This window comes from Furipterus horrens, unplaced genomic scaffold, assembly GCF_987537825.1.
Source record: "Furipterus horrens unplaced genomic scaffold, mFurHor1.1.pri manual_scaffold_5, whole genome shotgun sequence".
Taxonomy (NCBI): Eukaryota; Metazoa; Chordata; class Mammalia; order Chiroptera; family Furipteridae; genus Furipterus; species Furipterus horrens.
Window position 1 is genome coordinate 191,909,101 of NW_028327175.1, and position 16,554 is coordinate 191,925,654.

The 16,554-nt window shown below is 39.4% G+C and overlaps 1 protein-coding gene across 1 annotated transcript in view; it reads left to right on the forward strand.

Moving 5' to 3' along the window:
* Positions 1–1,638: 1,638 nt before the first annotated feature.
* Positions 1,639–16,554, forward strand: part of ATRNL1 (attractin like 1) — a 480,268-nt gene continuing 465,352 nt past the window's right edge. Inside the window, exon 1 of the mRNA XM_090278658.1 lies at positions 1,639–2,061. Coding sequence (XP_090134784.1) covers positions 1,775–2,061 — 287 coding nt within the window. The 5' untranslated portion in view covers positions 1,639–1,774. The remainder of the gene's footprint in view (positions 2,062–16,554) is intronic.

Consider the following 16,554-nt stretch of genomic DNA (forward strand, 5'->3'; position numbering starts at 1 on the left):
AAGATTAAAAGGAATGACGCGGGTGCATTGTGCCCTAAATAAACATGACTTGAACTCTTAACAATAATATTATGACTGTGTGGTTACAACTAAAACTTTTCTCCATTTGCTGTCAGAAATGCCTTTGGTAGATTTCAACTTCCTTTTCATGCTGTCTGCTCTTCTTGGTGGGGATCCAGTAGCCTTGCTGAAACTCGAGGATAGGGGCGGCAATTGGTAGTTCGGCTCTTTCTCCAGGGTCAAATCGCCTGTTTAGAGAAGGCACAGAAGTACAAAGCAAACATTTCAGCATATGCCATCAGATCTTGGAGAGTCATCTAACTGAGGAAAGATTGCCGCGTTGGAAGGAAAACGGCTCATTTTGGGCATCCTTTCTGCTTTTCTTAAAAAAAAGGGGGGGGGCCTGATGTTGCAATATTTTTCAAGGAGAACTACTGTCCCAGATGGAGGAAGAAACACTGACAAACCGAAAAGGGGGTACCTGGGGTTCCGAGGCAGCGTTGGCAAAGGGTGGCGCGCTGGAGCTCTGAACCACGCAGATATAGTGGGGGGGGGGGGCGGGGGAGTCATTATTTCGGTGGAAGAAATTGCTCCCCATTTGGAGAGGTCCCTCAGCGGTGACAGTCCCAGGTCCTCACAGTCCCTAGCCCCAGCCCCTTCCAGCTCTTGTAGACCACACAACGTGGTCTGACTGCGGTGCCTTTAAGACTTTTGCCTGCTGCACATGCTCAGCTCTTCGAGTGTTGTTGGAGTTTTTCTCTTTTTAGAAAAAAAAAAAAAAAAAAAGGAGAAGAAGAAGAAACACATAGGAGGATGGGGCGGAGGAAGAGGAAGCGCCAGGAAAAAAGCACTGCACTTTTGCAGCTGTAGACTGCGGACTCGAAGGGCTTCTTTTTTGCTGAAGCTGCGAAGCCGGTCCTGATCCGATCCTTCGTTTGTGGGGCTCAGCAGACGCTTGGAGAGAGTAGGGCCGGCTTCCTGGCGCGCAGCGGGCAAGGGCGCCGCGGGCACGCGGACCCACACCTGGGGGCCAGTCACCCCTCGGCTCCCGGCCCGGCCGGGCGGGTGGGCGCACAAGGGGGAGTCCCCGGTCCATGCTAAGGCGGGGCGAGACCACGCGCTAGGCTTGTGGGGGGAGCGCGGACAGGCGAGAGGCGGGGAGGCGGTCCTGCGCCCCGTGAGCGCCAGCTGCAGTCCCGGTGGCTGGCCAGCAGCGCGCGAGAGAAAAGCGCTGCTGGGGGGCGGCCAGCAGCGGGCCGGGCGGTGCGAGGTTGATCCCGGGTTCCTGAATCCTCCCTCCCACATTGGGCGCGCCCACCTCGGGGCTCCAGCTGGTCCCCGCCCTCCCGGGCGCGCAGGACAGCGAGCGGAGGCAGTTGGCGCGAGCAGCGGTCGAGGCGGGGCAGTGCGCGGGGTCCCCTCCCCCTCCTGCAGGTCCCCTCCAGCAGGTCCCCTCCCGAGCGCCCCGAGCAGCCGGCGCTGCCTGCTCCCTGGCTCCGCCCGGCTCCGGGCGCTGCGGCGGTGGGCTCGGCCCGCTGAGGACAAGGTCAGGAGACAGAGAGGCGATGCCCGAGTACGACTGGAGGGAGCCCAGCGGAGGTGAACGCGGTGGGGATCTGTCCCTCCTGACCGGAGAGAGGGACTGGGACAGGCGCCGTTGAAGAGCAGCAGAAGCAGCAGCGGGGGCACGCTTTTCTCCGGCCGGATTTCCCCTCTGGAGCATCCCTGTCCGTGCCCGCGAGCGCAGCCCCGCCGGGCAGGGGCGCAGGGTAAGATGGAGCCGGTGGCCCTGGCCCGCACTGGCCCCCCGCAGCCGGTGGCCCCGGGTCTCTGGAGGGCTCGGCCGGCGGGCTGCGGGGGCGCCTCCTCCTGGCTGCTGGATGGAAACAACTGGCTGCTGTGCTATGGCTTCCTCTACCTGGCGCTCTACGCGCAGGTGTCCCAGTCCAAGCCGTGCGAGAGGACCGGCTCCTGCTTCTCCGGCCGCTGTGTCAACTCCACCTGCGTCTGCGACCCGGGCTGGGTGGGGGACCAGTGCCAGCACTGCCAGGGCAGGTTCAAGTAAGTGCCTTGCCGGACCCCGAACCTCAGCCCTGACCCGCGCCCATCGCGGCCTCCCCCCCTCCCCCGCGGCCTCGGGTCCCCAGCCCCGAGCGGACCTGCTGTTCCCTCCGCCCTGAGAGCAGCACTGATCGCTGGACGCTGAGCCTTTCCCGACGGTCCAGATGTCCGCAGCGACTTCGGGTTCCCCTGTTCATCAACATTTCCACATTCAGTTACGTGCCAAACACCATCTTGTTAGGACACTATCTTTAATCAAAAATTAGGCAAATAATTCATGAAGTGCTTGGGCATTGTGAAACATTCGAACAATACAGAACTGTAAAGGTTAAAAGTTACGGTCTCCCAATATCACCCTCTCTTCCCCCCGCCCATCCTATTTCTCTTTCTACAGGTTACCACTGCTAGCAGTTTATTTAGTAATTCTAACGATCATAAGCAAAATTTATAATGGGCTTACTATGTGCCAAACACTGTACTAAGCCCCTAGCATGGATTATCCCATTTGTTCCTCAGAACAACTCCGTGAGGTACTAGAAATATTCGAATGGATTTACAGAGAGAAATCAAGGCAATGAATTTAAGTAGTTTGCCCAAGATTACACAGGATAAGGGCAGGTTGGTAATTCCGTATCAGCCAGCTTAACTCTAGAATGTTTTCTTTTAGCCAATATACTATATTGAATTTGTTAGGACAGCCATGAATTGAGAAATCCGGGAGTGACATTGGGGTAGATAAAAGAAGGAAATACCCGGACTTTTTAACGTCGTGAAGATAATGGCGTTTCCTCACTGGTTGTTTCACTATCAGCTATTGCGTTGGAGCATCACTTTGGTTTTTCGGAAGCTCAAGGCCCTAACGACTTTGTTTTACAGCAGTAAAGTTACTGTCTCCCTGTTGGATGACGTTGATTGCATTCCTGCCTGAAGTGAAAAGAAATGGGTGAATGTGGGGGACCAGAATATAAGATAGTAAAGGACATTAAGGTAGCTCTCTGACAGCCTGCATTAAGTCAGTCAACTTCTTAGCCTTCTAGACTAACTTAACATGAAGTTTTCTGGCTGGTCTGTGGCTCTGAAATTACATTATGTAGATTGCTAATATTTATTGTCAGGATGATAGCGAATCTAAGTGAAATGTCTCTTGGGCACTAAGACAAAGATAGGGATATGGTTCACCTTATTAATGCATTATAGAAAAATTTCCTGGGAGTTCTAAACAGTATGTATGTATGTATGTATGTATGCCTGTATTCTGCATGTTGCCGATTAAAACAATGCCCCTGAACATTCATTATAAAATTTTTTTTAATGACACTTTAATTTTAGGTAGATCCTGCTATTTAAATTAATTTATAGCAGGTTTTTGGAAGTGAAATCTCAAAATGAGATTTTATGAAATTCATTTGTAGCAATAGGTTGAAATGTTTTCTAGCTTCACACTTCCACAAATTAGGATAGTGCTATATATTTTTAAATATGTATTTTAATTAGGGAGAGATGCTAATTAAAATTTGTAAAAAGCCTCTCAAGATGAGGAAAGATAGCATATTGTATTGTGCTTCTTAGTCTCTTTAAAATTTGGTTTTATTTTGTTTTGAGAGAGAGTGAGGGGGAGATTCGTTCTTCTACTTTTGATGCAGTCATTGGTTGATTCTTGTATGTGTGCTGTCCGGGAATGGAACCCACAGTCTTGGCCTATCAGGATGATGCTCTAACCAGCTGAGCTACCAAGCCAGGGCAGGTAGCCTTTTTTTTTTTTTAACTTCAGTGTCCTTAAACTTTTGCTGTGAGTGTAGCAGCCAGCCTTTCTACCTAACAGGAGAGATTTTGAGTATATAAACTGGGAGCCAACAATGAAAAAAGCCATGTCCATTTTTATACCTTTTTGTACATAAATAGGAAGATTGCCTGACTTCTATGTAATTTAGGGGTATTGGCCTTTGTGTGAGTAGATCTACTCCGTCTGTCTAAGGACAAAACTGTTACAGTCCTGGGAAGCTCCTGTCTGCGTTGTATAGTAGTGGGCTCATGAATCAGCTACATCAGCAGCTTGTAGCCTCAGGAGCAGATGTTGCCCCAGTTGGTAGGAAAGATCACACATCAAGTGAAAACTAGCTTAAATAGCAGAGAAGTGGTGTTCTGAAGCACAACACATTAATGAGTAAAGGAAGAATAGCTTTTTAAATACAGATATAGTTAAATAACAATAAACCCTGAACTAATCATTGAATGTTCCTCATTTCCTTGGAAGCTGTAATTTCCTATGATTCATTGCATTCTCTTGAAAAGTAGAACACATTTTATATCTCTGTAGAATACAGGCTATTAATTAGGGTAAAAAAAAACTGGTACGACTCTGTGTGATGCTTTTAAGGTTAAAGAAAGCGTGATATTTAATATTAAAGGGAAGAATTGGTTTAGAAGAAAAGAATTCTTCCTGGTAAAGTACATGCTAAGCTAAGATTTATTTGAGGATGGTGGCTTGAAGTAATAACACAGTGGGAAAGACTTTAGCTGGAAATTCTCACTTCATTAATTATCTTTAAAATCTTTTACGAAACTGGAGGATAGCAAACTTAACAGACATCAAAAATGATCAATCTTGGTAAACAGGTGTCAAAATTAATTGGCTGGTTCCATGGTAACTTAGCTTTTTCTCCCTACTATAGGGATTTCACTAGGGAATAAGAGTGTTCTTCAAATGCTGCTTTAGAATGGAAGATTGATGGTTGGGGGAGAACGCAGAAGCAAATGTGCTATCAAAAGTGGTACTTTGGTTCTCTTAGCATTGATTCCAGTCTTCTCTCTGACTCCATTTGAAAAGAATGAAACACTCAGAATTATAAGCCATTCCTCACATAGGTAAAACAAAATGAACACTGATCTTCAGCGACAGCATTGCTGAAGGACTTAGGACTGAGGATCAGAACAGGATGGTGCCAATTTGGAACACAGTAATCAAGGCTATGATAGATGTTAATTCAAATAGTACCACTTGAATAGCATCATGCTGGAAAACATTATGCTGTAGATCTGTTTGAATAAATAGCATTCTCTTTTAGAAGCTGCTTGTTTGGGATTTTTTTAGAGTAGTTGAGATTTATGTTTACATAAATTTATATTTTGTGTTCACATGTCCATTTCCTTGCTAATGTGACTTAGGAACCTAGGACTTCTAATTTCTCTCAGGTAAACAAAATAACCTAAATAATGCTCTGAGACTGGAAAATATCATTATATTGTGAATAATTTGCAAATGTAAATTTATTCTTAAACATTTATTGAACATTTTCTAAAATTACATATTAAATCTTATTACATGTTCAATATATATAGATTTTTTTTTAACTTCATAGGTTAGTCAAATATGGATACTGAATTTCACACATTTATAATGGAAGTATTTATTTCTAATGACAGCAAAAGGAAGATATATTAGGAATGAGATTGCTATAATAAACAAAATGGGTTAGGGTTAAGTGTGCAAATGTTTTCCTTAAGTTACTAGTATGTATATAGATATACACACATATATTTGGAGTCCTTCTTATTAATAGTAGGGAAACTGTCAGTAACTCTAAAGTTAAATTGAATGTTCCCTGTCCCCTGGTCATCTTTATTTCAAACTAAATTGTAATACATAATTTATATCCATGCATTCTTTCTAATTTTTAGAAATCACATAGTAGAAATTAAAAAAATAAATCGAGTGTTTCTGAAGATCCTGAATTGATAAGTAAGTTACTTGTAGCATGTTTTTCAAAACCACGTGTCTGCATGATTTGCTCCTTTTGCAGATTAGACTCCCCCCTCCTTTTCTCTGCAGTGGTCTCTTAAAGTTCCCTGGAAATGTCACATTCCATTTGGCCTCAGAGCACTTTCACACATGCTGTATTCTCTCTGAACCCTCTTTTCCTATCTGTTTTTTATTTTTCGTGTGGTTGATTACTAATCATCCTTCAAATCTTAGTTTATACTAAGGAGGCTTTTCTGACTCCTCAGGCTACATTAGCCCCTAATAAGTACTCTTACAGCACGGTTTTTTCTTTTCAGTACACTCAAAAGGAATTATTTAATTGCATTTGTAATTTTTCCTTTAAATTATTTTTCTTTCCCTTTTTGGGTCCTTTAAATTATTTTAAGAGCTTTTTGAGGTATAACTGACATGCAATAAACTGGATAGCTTAAAAAGTTTGACGTGTACATACCTCTGAAAATAACACCGCAATCAAGATTATAAAAATATCTATTAATCCCCACGCCCTTCTTTCCTGCTGCTTCTCCCTGTCCCCAGGCAACTACTGAGCTGCTTTCTATCACTATAGGTTTGTTGGCATTTTCTAGAATTTTATGTAAGTGGAATCATGCATTATGTATTCCTTTTTGTCTGGCTTCTTTCACAGCATATTTTTCTCGAGATTCATTAATGGTGTATCGGAAGTTTATTCCTTTTAATTCTTGAGTAGTATTCCAGCTTATAAGTAGACCATAGTTTGTTTGTTATTCCCCTGGTGATGGATATTTGCGTTGTTTCCAATTTTGGGCTCTTCTGGAAGCTGCTCATAGTAGAAGTCTCTGTATGGATGTTTCTCTTGGGTAAATACATGAGTGGAATGGCTGGATCCTATGCTGAATGCATGTTTAACTTTTTAACAAACTGACACACCATTTTCAAACGTAATTGTGTCATTTACATTCCCATCAGCAGCTATGAATGTTCTAGTTATGTACATCCTCAGGCACTAGGGTTAGTAAGACTTAAATTTCAGTGGTTCTATGAAGTACAGAGTGGTACCTCATTGTGGTTTTAATTTGCATTTCCCTGATGACTCAGTGCTGAGCGTCTTGTCCTGGGCTTACCTGCCATCTGTAGGTCTTCTTTGGTGAGGTATCTCTTTAAAGCTTTTGCATAGTTTTTACATTTCTTCTTATTTTTACGAGTTCTTTATCCATTCTGGATACCATTTCCTTACCTGATATATCATTTGGAAATATTTCCTTCCAGGCTGGGTCTTGTCTTTTATTCTCTTAACAGTGTTTTCAAAATTGACAAATTCCAGTTTATCATCTTTTAAAATATGGATTGTGCTTTTGTCATGATATCTAAGGATCTTAGCCTAGACCAAATAGTTTCTTTGATCACTTTTTTCTAGAAGTTTTGTAGTTTTAGATTTTACATTTAGGTTTATTGTCCATTTTGAGTTAATTTTTGCATATGGTGAGAGGTATAGATCTTAACCCATTTTTTCTGCATATAGATATTAAATTGTTTCAGGACCATGTGTTAAAAAGGCTATTCTTTCTCTGCTAAAGTGGCTTTGTACCTATGTTGAAATCAGTTCATATATTTGTTGTCTACTTTGGGACTGTTTTGATCATTGTAACTTTCTAAGTCTTAAATTAATGGAGTGTAAGTCCTTCAGTTTTGTTCTTTTTCAGTCATTTTGGCTATTTAATTCATTTGCATTCTCATATGGATTTCAGAATCAGCTTGTTAGTTTCTAGGAAAGTGTTGCTGGGATTTTATTTGGGATTGTGTTGAATATATAGGTCAATTTGGGGAACAGTTGACACCTTGTCAATATTGGGTTTTCTAAGGCATGAACATGGTATATTTCTCCATTTTTTAAGATCTTCTTTCATCTCAGCAATATTTAAAAAATTTCGGTGAACAGGTCTTACAACTTTTTTGTCGGACTTTTTTCTAAGTATTTTATAGTTTTTGAAGCTGTTGTAAATGACGCATTTATATATGTGTATTTAGTTTCAATGTCTGATTGTTGCTATTATATGGAATATAGCTGATTTTTGTATATTTAATATTGTACCCTTCAATCTTGCTGAACTCAGTTATTAGTTGGAGTAGATTTTGGTAGATACGTTCTGATTTTGTTTTTTTAAAAATTTTTACAAATTAATTGATTTTTTAAACAAGGTTACTGTATTTAATTTTAATTTAATTTTATTTATCTGTTTTTAGAAAGAGGGCAAAGGAGAAAGAGAGGGAGAGACACATCAATGTGTGGTTGCTTCTCACGCGCCCCCAACTGGGGACCTGGCGTGCAACCTAGTCACGTGCCCTGACTGGGAATCGAACCAGCGACACTTGATTCGCAGGCTACTTTCTGATTTTGAATAAATAATTATGTTGTCTGCAAATTAAGAGACCCTAACCATTTCTTTGCAATCTGGATGCCTTTTATTTATTTTTTCTTGCCTTATTTCACTGGCTAGAACCTCCATTTCAATGACGTATACAGCTGGTGAGAGTGGTCAGTCATGTCTTTTTCCTGATTTAAGGGAAGAAATATTTAATCTTTAACCATTAAGTAAGTTATCTGTAAGATTTATATAAATCCTTATTACATTCAGGAAGTTCCCTTATCTTTCAATTTGCTGGGGGTTTTATTAGAGATGGATATTGCATTTGTTAAATACTTTATTTGGCATCTGTTAAGATTGTTATTTTTCTTTTTTAAGTGTGTGAATATGCTATATTACATTACTTAATTTTTGAATGTTATACCAACCTTACACTCCTTAGATGAACCCTATCATATTTATATGTATATAAAAAATACTTATTGGATTTTTTTTGTTAAAATTTTGCTTGCAGTTTTGTTCATGATTTAGAAATATATGTTCATGAAGAATATTGGTATGCACTATTCTTATAATATCTTTGTCCAGTCTTAGAGTCAAGGTAATGCTGGCCTGCTAGAATGAGCTGGTGCCTTCTTATTCAGTTTGCTGGAACAGTTTATGTAGAATTGGCTTTATTTCTTCATTATGCATTTGGTAGAATTCACCAGTGAAGCCCTCGAGACTTGGACTTTTCTTTAACTTCAAATTCAATTTATTTAATATAAATCAAATTTATTTGATACATATCTACAAATTCAATTTATTTAATATGTTTAGGGCTGTGTAATTAAACTGTTAAAATTTATTAGTCACAATATTGTCCATCTTGATAAATATCCTGTGCATGTGAGAATTATGTGTGTTGATGGGCAGAATGTGCTATAAATTTTAATTAGGTCAGGTTGGTTGTGTAAGTTTTCTAACACGTTTCTGATTTTCTGTCTGCTTCTATCAGATGTCAAGAGAATGGTATTGAAATCTTCAATTATAATATTGTATTTATATACTTTTCTCTGTAGTGTTAACCTGTTTTTGCTTCATGTATTTCGAAGCTGTTATTAGGTGCATGACGTTTTATGTTATATGCTCTTGAGAACTGACCCCCTTTTCATTATGAAATGACCATTTGTTGAGAAGACTATACTTTTGTCATCGATATCTTTGCAATTTTGTTAAAGATTAATTGATATCTTTATCTTTATATCTGTTTCTGTTCCTTTGATTCAAATAGCTACCCTTTTGGAAATTCCTCTCTTTTTAGACTACTGTATCTTTATAATAAGTCTTGAAATTCATAGTGGGATACTTTCAACTATTTTTTTTTTTTTGAAAATTTATTTGGTTATCCTAGTTCATGAACTTTTCCACATAAGATTTAGAATCAGTTTATCAATTTCTAAAAAAAAAAAAAAAAAATTCTTTTGGGAGTTTGATTGAGGTTGTGTTAATTCAAAAATTTTCCAGTCCGACGTGATATATTTATTTATTTAGGTTTTTATTGATCTCTTGCATCAGTGTTTTGTAGTTATCAGATGTAGATCTCACATATATTTTGTTAGATTTATACCTAAATAGTTTTTGTCCTTTGATGCTATTGTAATTGATAGTGTTTTTTTGAGTTTCAGTTTCCAGTTGTTTATTTTCATTGTGTGGAAATAAAATTGATTTTTGTATATTAGCCTTGTACCCTCCAAAGTTGCTAAACCTACCTAGTTTCAGTAGCTTTTTGGGGAGATTCCCAGGATTTTCTACATAGACAATTGTTTTCTCTGAATAGAGACAGTTTTACTTCTTTCTGTCCAATTACAGTACATGCCCTTCACTTTTCTTCTTGCTCTGCTGTACTGGCTAGGACTTTCGGCCTGGTGTTGAATAAGAGAGTAAGAGGGGTATCCTTGCCTATTCCCCATATAAGATGGCAAACCTTCAGTCTTTGAAGATTAAATATCATACTAGTTGCAGGCTTTTTTTCGTAAATGCCCTTCATTAGGTTAAGGAAGTCCCCTACTATTCCTAATTTTGAGAATTCATTATGTATGGATGTTGAGTTTTATCACATTTTTCCCCCTGTAGCTCTTGAGAGGGTCATTTGGTTTTTCTTCTTCAGTTTGTGGATATTGGTGAATTAAACTGATTGATTTTCAAATACTGAATCAGCCTTACATTCTTGGGATGAACCCCACTTGGTCACAATATATTACATTTTTTTATATGTTGCTGGATTTGATCTGCTAATATTTTGTTTAGGATTTTTGCTTTGATGTTCATGAGAGAGAGCCTCTGTAATTTCCTTTTCTTGTAATGCCTTTGTTTAACTCATTAATGAGTTAGGAAGTGCTCCCTTTTCTGTTTTCTGTAAGAATTTATGTAGAATCAGTATTATATATTTTCTTAAACGTTTGGTAAAATCCATCAGTAATGGCACCTGGGCCTGGCATTTTCTTTGTGGGAAGACTTGTAACCACGAATTCAACTTCTGTTACAAATGTTTGTATATTCATTTTATCTATTTCTTTTTAGTGAGCTTTGGTAGATGGTGTTCATTTCATCTTAAGTTTTTAAATTTATGGGCACAAAATGACCCATGATATTTCCTTGTTATACTTAAAAAGTCTGTGGGATCTTTAGTGATAGTTTTTCTTCCATTTCTGATACTAATAGTTTATGTTTGCTTCCTTTTTTTCTTACTTATTCCGGCTAGACACATATTAATGTTACTGATCTTTTCAAAGAATATGTGTTTGGTTTCATTGATTCCTGCTATTTTTGTTGCTGTTATTTTCAGTTTCATTGATTGTTGCTTCCTTTGGTTTTAATTTGCTTTTCTTAATCTAGTTTTTTAAGATGGAAAGCTTCGATAATTAATTTGAGATGTTCCTCCCATTCTCTAGTTAGGAGGATAAGGGGAGCTGAGTCTGCTGTCATTTACTTAGTGCAGGGCCAGAGATGGTCCAGCCCACAGTCTCGGCAGCTGCTGCACCACAGGTGGAGAGAGGCAGCAGTGATGGTCTTTGCTGATACTCCCTTAGTGGAGGCAGGAATGACTGAAGGGACTCCACCTCCACCTTCTTCCCCAGCGGGGAGGGGGACATACTCATTATTTTTATAGGTAAAATAGAAGCATTTAGAAAATAGAAGCACTGTACAGATTTAGACACTTTCAGGCAGATTTCCTATGTCTCATAAAAAAATAGAAATCTAAGAGCATTTTCTATGTTTTGATATATTAAGTTTAATCCCAGGTTTCATTCGTACTTTTTTGACAATATAATTATGTTGATAATGGATATTTTTCTAGAAAATAGAATTTATTATCTTATTTCATGTAAGAATAATATTAATGGTATTAAAACTAGTATTTCAAAACTTAAATTTTGAATTAAGAGAAGTATTATAATGTGGTGGAAGATAGCTTTTATGAATATTGCCTTTTTTTATTGCTGATGAAAGTCTTATGAGGTAGATATTGTTATTCTCATTTTACAGTGGGAATAGGTAATGAAAGACCTGAAGCAGTTATTTATGCACAGTATGATAGCTACTAAATGACAGATGAGTTGCCAGATCACGTCTGTCTGGCCCTTTTTCCATAGCAAGCCATGTTTTACTCTTCAATAAGAGGTTTCTTCTTAATTACTTCTTAATTAAACTTGTAATCTTCTGGATTTCTGTATAGCGGAGGGGTTACTTAAGAGGCTGAGTGTTGGTACCAGACTGATAGGAGTTTGAGATCTATTTCTGCCAGTGTGCCATGAACTCTACATGGATTTGCTTTGCTCCTTTACTGAACACTTGATGAGTTTTATCTAATTATATTTTTAGAACAATCATATGAAATAAGTACTATTGTTATAACTGTTTTGCACAGAAGGAAACTGAGACTTGAGGAAGTTGACTAACATACCCATTAAATGACCAAGCTGAGATTCTTGCAGCTCCTTTTACTTTCAATTTCTCAGTCATGTCTTTTTCATGTCTTTTTCATTCTGCTACGGAGTTCTTGCTTGTCCTTTACAAGGTTAATTAATATGAATGGGTGCATTTTACAGTACACAAAGATACCAAAAGAAAAGTTTAAGCTTACCAAATAGTTCTCTGTGATGTAGCAATATTTAATTTTTTCTGCAAGCTTGTTGATTATTTGGCTGTATAATGTAACAGGAGTTTTTAATATCAGGTTTTGGGATGGGCCGTGAGTGGTTGGCGAATTATCCGATTTGTATATGAAACATATTTATATAAATTTTTGTAGGCATGAGGGTATAGCTTTTAAAAGTTTCTCAAAAGTGATCTCAGATCTCAAAATGATAAGAATCACTGTATTATAGGAACAAAACCCAAATAATGGTCTCTGTGCACATACAATGAAAATAAAATGGGATCAGGTGGACAGAGCATGCAGAAGGCATTGTGACAGGGACGAGAGCAAATGCAGGCTCAGCACAGGGTAATCCAATAATGTATCCGTGGGCACAGAGGGAGAAGTTAATTCCAATGAATATAATCTAGAGGTCCTCCTCATCCATTTTGTTTAAAAAGAAATCAATAACCTATTAAATAATATTTTAATTAAGAACACCGTTTTATAAAAAGACCGCCTGTAAGGACGGTGGACAAAGCCAACCCTGCGTGGACCCAGCTTCTCCTTGTAGAGTGGTTGTGCTGGCACTAGAGCTATAGTCTTGATAAACAGGATTGATAAAACTATTGAATTTTCTTACTTTTATAATGTCTTAATCAAATGTTGTATTCATGGCCGGGATAGAGAACGGCGCTTTGAGTGATTTAATTTTAGTCCTGTTGAATGTTTGTGCTGGTGGTCCTGCATTTAGGAGTGGCCGCTCCTGTGGTATGAAGAGCCCAGCATGCTTATTTGGTCAGGTGTTCCAGACTGTGCAGCTTCAGCTAGATGAGACATGGGCAAGGCACATGGGCATGTGGCAGGCATCTAGACAGCAGCTGGCAAACTTGTTCTGTAAAAGGCCGGAGAGTAGATATTTTAGGCTTTTCAGGCCAGATGATCTGTTGCTTCTTCTCAACTCTGTTCTTGCAGCATGTTAGCAATCTTAAGACATGAAAACAAATGGGTGTAGCTGGGTTCCAATAAATCTTCCTTTACACAAACAGGTGATAGGCCAGTAGTTTATATAGCCCTGATCTAGATGGACATGTCAGTGTGGTTTTCAACTCAAGAACAGGAGTGCCACAGAATTAAAAAAAAAAATAAGTGAATGGTTTGAAACTTCGAGTGCACTGTAGAGACAACATTAGAAGTAGTAGTCATGTAGGAGACCCGTTTTACCTTTTGGGTAGTGAACTGTAGGTTACTTCATGTCCGGAGACCTCTACGCAGGTGGAGTGTAAGGGTATTGGGAATACGGAGGTAAGGAGAGATTGCAAACCAGGTGTTTGTGATCAGAGTGCATGCTGGAGTGTAAGATTTCTGAGTTTGAGAAGCGGAGCGGTTCCAAATTCCCCTGAGGCAGGAGGGCTTGGCTGGAGCAGCACGCAGGTGAAGGATGTCGGTGCTGAAGAGGATGTCCAGACGCTACAAAGCGAGAATTGCTCTTGTGGAAGTGGCGGGGGCCGTCCCGCCCCCCCCTTTGTCCTGTCTCTGGGTGGTGAGGAAGAATTTGCCATCCCTTTCATCTTGGTTTGTGTCAGTCTTCCCCACCCCCAAGTTTCTAGAAGAGGAAATGGCCCCGAGGAGACCCCTTGGCAGAAAGTGGAGGCAAAGGTAGGCTCCCGGTAGGGGCTTTAGGTTAGGGGTGGGGCAGGGGAAGGCGGAGAAGGAATTCAACGGTTGTGGTGAGTACAGTTTTATTTTAAGTCTGTGTAGTGGTTGCCCTGACGTTGAAGGCAACGGGACAGAGTGGGTAGATTGATGGACTCCTCCCATTGTGCGGCCTGGGTGGGGAAGCATGGCAGTTTCTTCATGTCGCCTCTTGTAGGTGAGAGATCAGAGGTATAGGGGTAGCTCCCAGCGTATATGTTTCTTTGGAGGAGGGTTGGCCCAAGGGTCTGTTGAGTTTTTTCTGTAAAATGAAAGACACATTTTTCATTTTCACCAATAATTTTATTATTTGGATATTTTGAATATGCTGGCTATCTCTCGCTATTGGCTTCTAGTGGGTAGAGGCCAGGGATGCTGCTAAATATCAACCAATGCACAAGACAGCCAGCCCCACAGCAAAGAATTATTTGGCCAGTGTGTCAAAAGTACTAAGAAACTTCGCAAACCGCTTTTGACATGTTCGATCAGTCGCAGCACCTTCTCCATACCCTGCACAAATCGTTTTTCTCTATTTCAGTTGGGTTTTTACCTTTCTTGAAATAATAAAGCATAATATGCTGAAAATGTTGCGTGTCTTTTTCCGTTTTCAATATTAAAATGACTGCCTAAAAATTCACCAGTTTTGGTAAGTTTTAAAAAAATGCGCACTGATGTGACAGCTGTCATAACGCAGTCTAACAAAATTGTTTTGAATGAAGTTAAAGACAACTAAGCGCTGCTAGAACCACTGTATGGCAAAAAAGTAACAGACTTTTTGGCCAACCCAATATATTTTGAACTAAAGTAAGGAGTTGAGAGACATAGGACAGGAATGGGTCAGCTGGAGAAGGGGCAGCAGCAGAGAAATGGAAGGGTTTGGAGAGAAGAGAAAAGGGTGATGTCCCCATACAGTTTGGGGTGCGTGTTCCCTATGAGGAAGATGGGTTATATCGTATTGAATAGGTGATATTTGCAAAGCATGGCTGCCTGTTCTCAAATTTCCAGATAAAAAGAGCTATTTATGTCATGACTATGTATTAAGGTGCTTTTTGAATATGCTATACTGATATTCTTGCCCCATAGATGTTGAAATAGAAGTAGCTGTGTAGAGTCATGGAACAAATTAGAAGTTTTAAAAATAGTAAGCCAGTGAGGCGCTAAACTATTATCACACAGTCTTAATTTATTATGCCTGATCATTTGTATCATTAGTTTCAGCCCTGATTTTGGAAGTTTTTACAATTTCAATTAGCACTCTTGATTTTAAGGGTTTGTTGCAAGTAAGTTAGAAACTTCTGGAGAAGGGCTTCTTGATGTACTCTACTGCAGGATCTACACCTCGTCTTAGAACCAGGGGAAACTTTTATACAAGATTCCCTCTTGTGTTACCTGATTTTTGAGAGAATGGAGGGTAATAATGACTTTGAGGTTGTGATGAGAAAATTTCCAAATTTTTAATGATATTCTTTATTTGTTGAGATATCATTTTCCTGGTTTCCCGTAGTACTTTATCATATTTAAAATAGTTGATTTAGTGTGTCTAGCAAGTCCAAAGGCTGTGTTTCCTCAGGGACAGTTTCTGTTAACATCTGTAATTGGCCTGCACTTACTTGTTTCTTTGCATGCTTTGTAATTTTTTCATTGGAGACTGGACATTTGACTATTATATCATAACTCTAGAAATCAGATTACCCCCCGCCACTGAGGGTTCATTTTTATTGCTTATGTAGTTGTGTATTTGCTTAGTGACTTTTCTAAACTAGTCTTGTAATGACTGCATTCTTTGCTGTATGTGGTTTCTAAAGTCTCTGTTCCTTTAGCTTGTGGTCACATAGTGTTTTAATAAATTTCCTTGAATGCTGGAGCCAAAAAAAAAAAAAAAAAATAAAGAACTCTCCTAGACTTTGCAGGTTGACTCTGTTGTGGTACTCCTTCAGTGCTTAGCCAGGCTGTTTAGGACTCTGCCTTAGCCTTCACTTCCTTCTTGCTCCGAGTCTAAAAATTAGCCATAGGTGAAAGTCTTTTCTGAGCACACAGTCTGCCCTGGACATGCATGTGGCTTTCCAGATTCCCAGGCTCATGCACTGCATACCTTTTTAATGTCCTAATTCTTCAAAGAATCTCATTCCCCACATTTTTCTCCCAGGCTCTTGATGTAGCTATTGATTGCTTTTACTCTAATTTTTTATTTTTTTATTTTTTTGTCTCAGGCAGCAGGGATTGTTCACATTTGCCTTTCAGTGTCTCTGTGGAATGCCTTCTGTTTTGCTGCTTTTTTTTTTTTTTTTGTCCTGAAGGCATTTCATTTTAGGCATGATACATTTTAATGTATCAGCAAGTGATTTTGTGAATTAAATGCAAACAAGAAAAGGTAAATTTCAGTTGTTCGAGGGATTACCTGCAATTAAATTTATGGTTTCCTTCCTTGAATCAATCTGAATAACTTAAATGCATCTTCTCCATTTTTATAACCATTATCTTATGAATTACTCTGTATAGTCTTGTCTTTAGACATTACTCATTGATCCACGGAATCACTTGCAGTTTCCCGAAGATATCATGCTATTTCATGA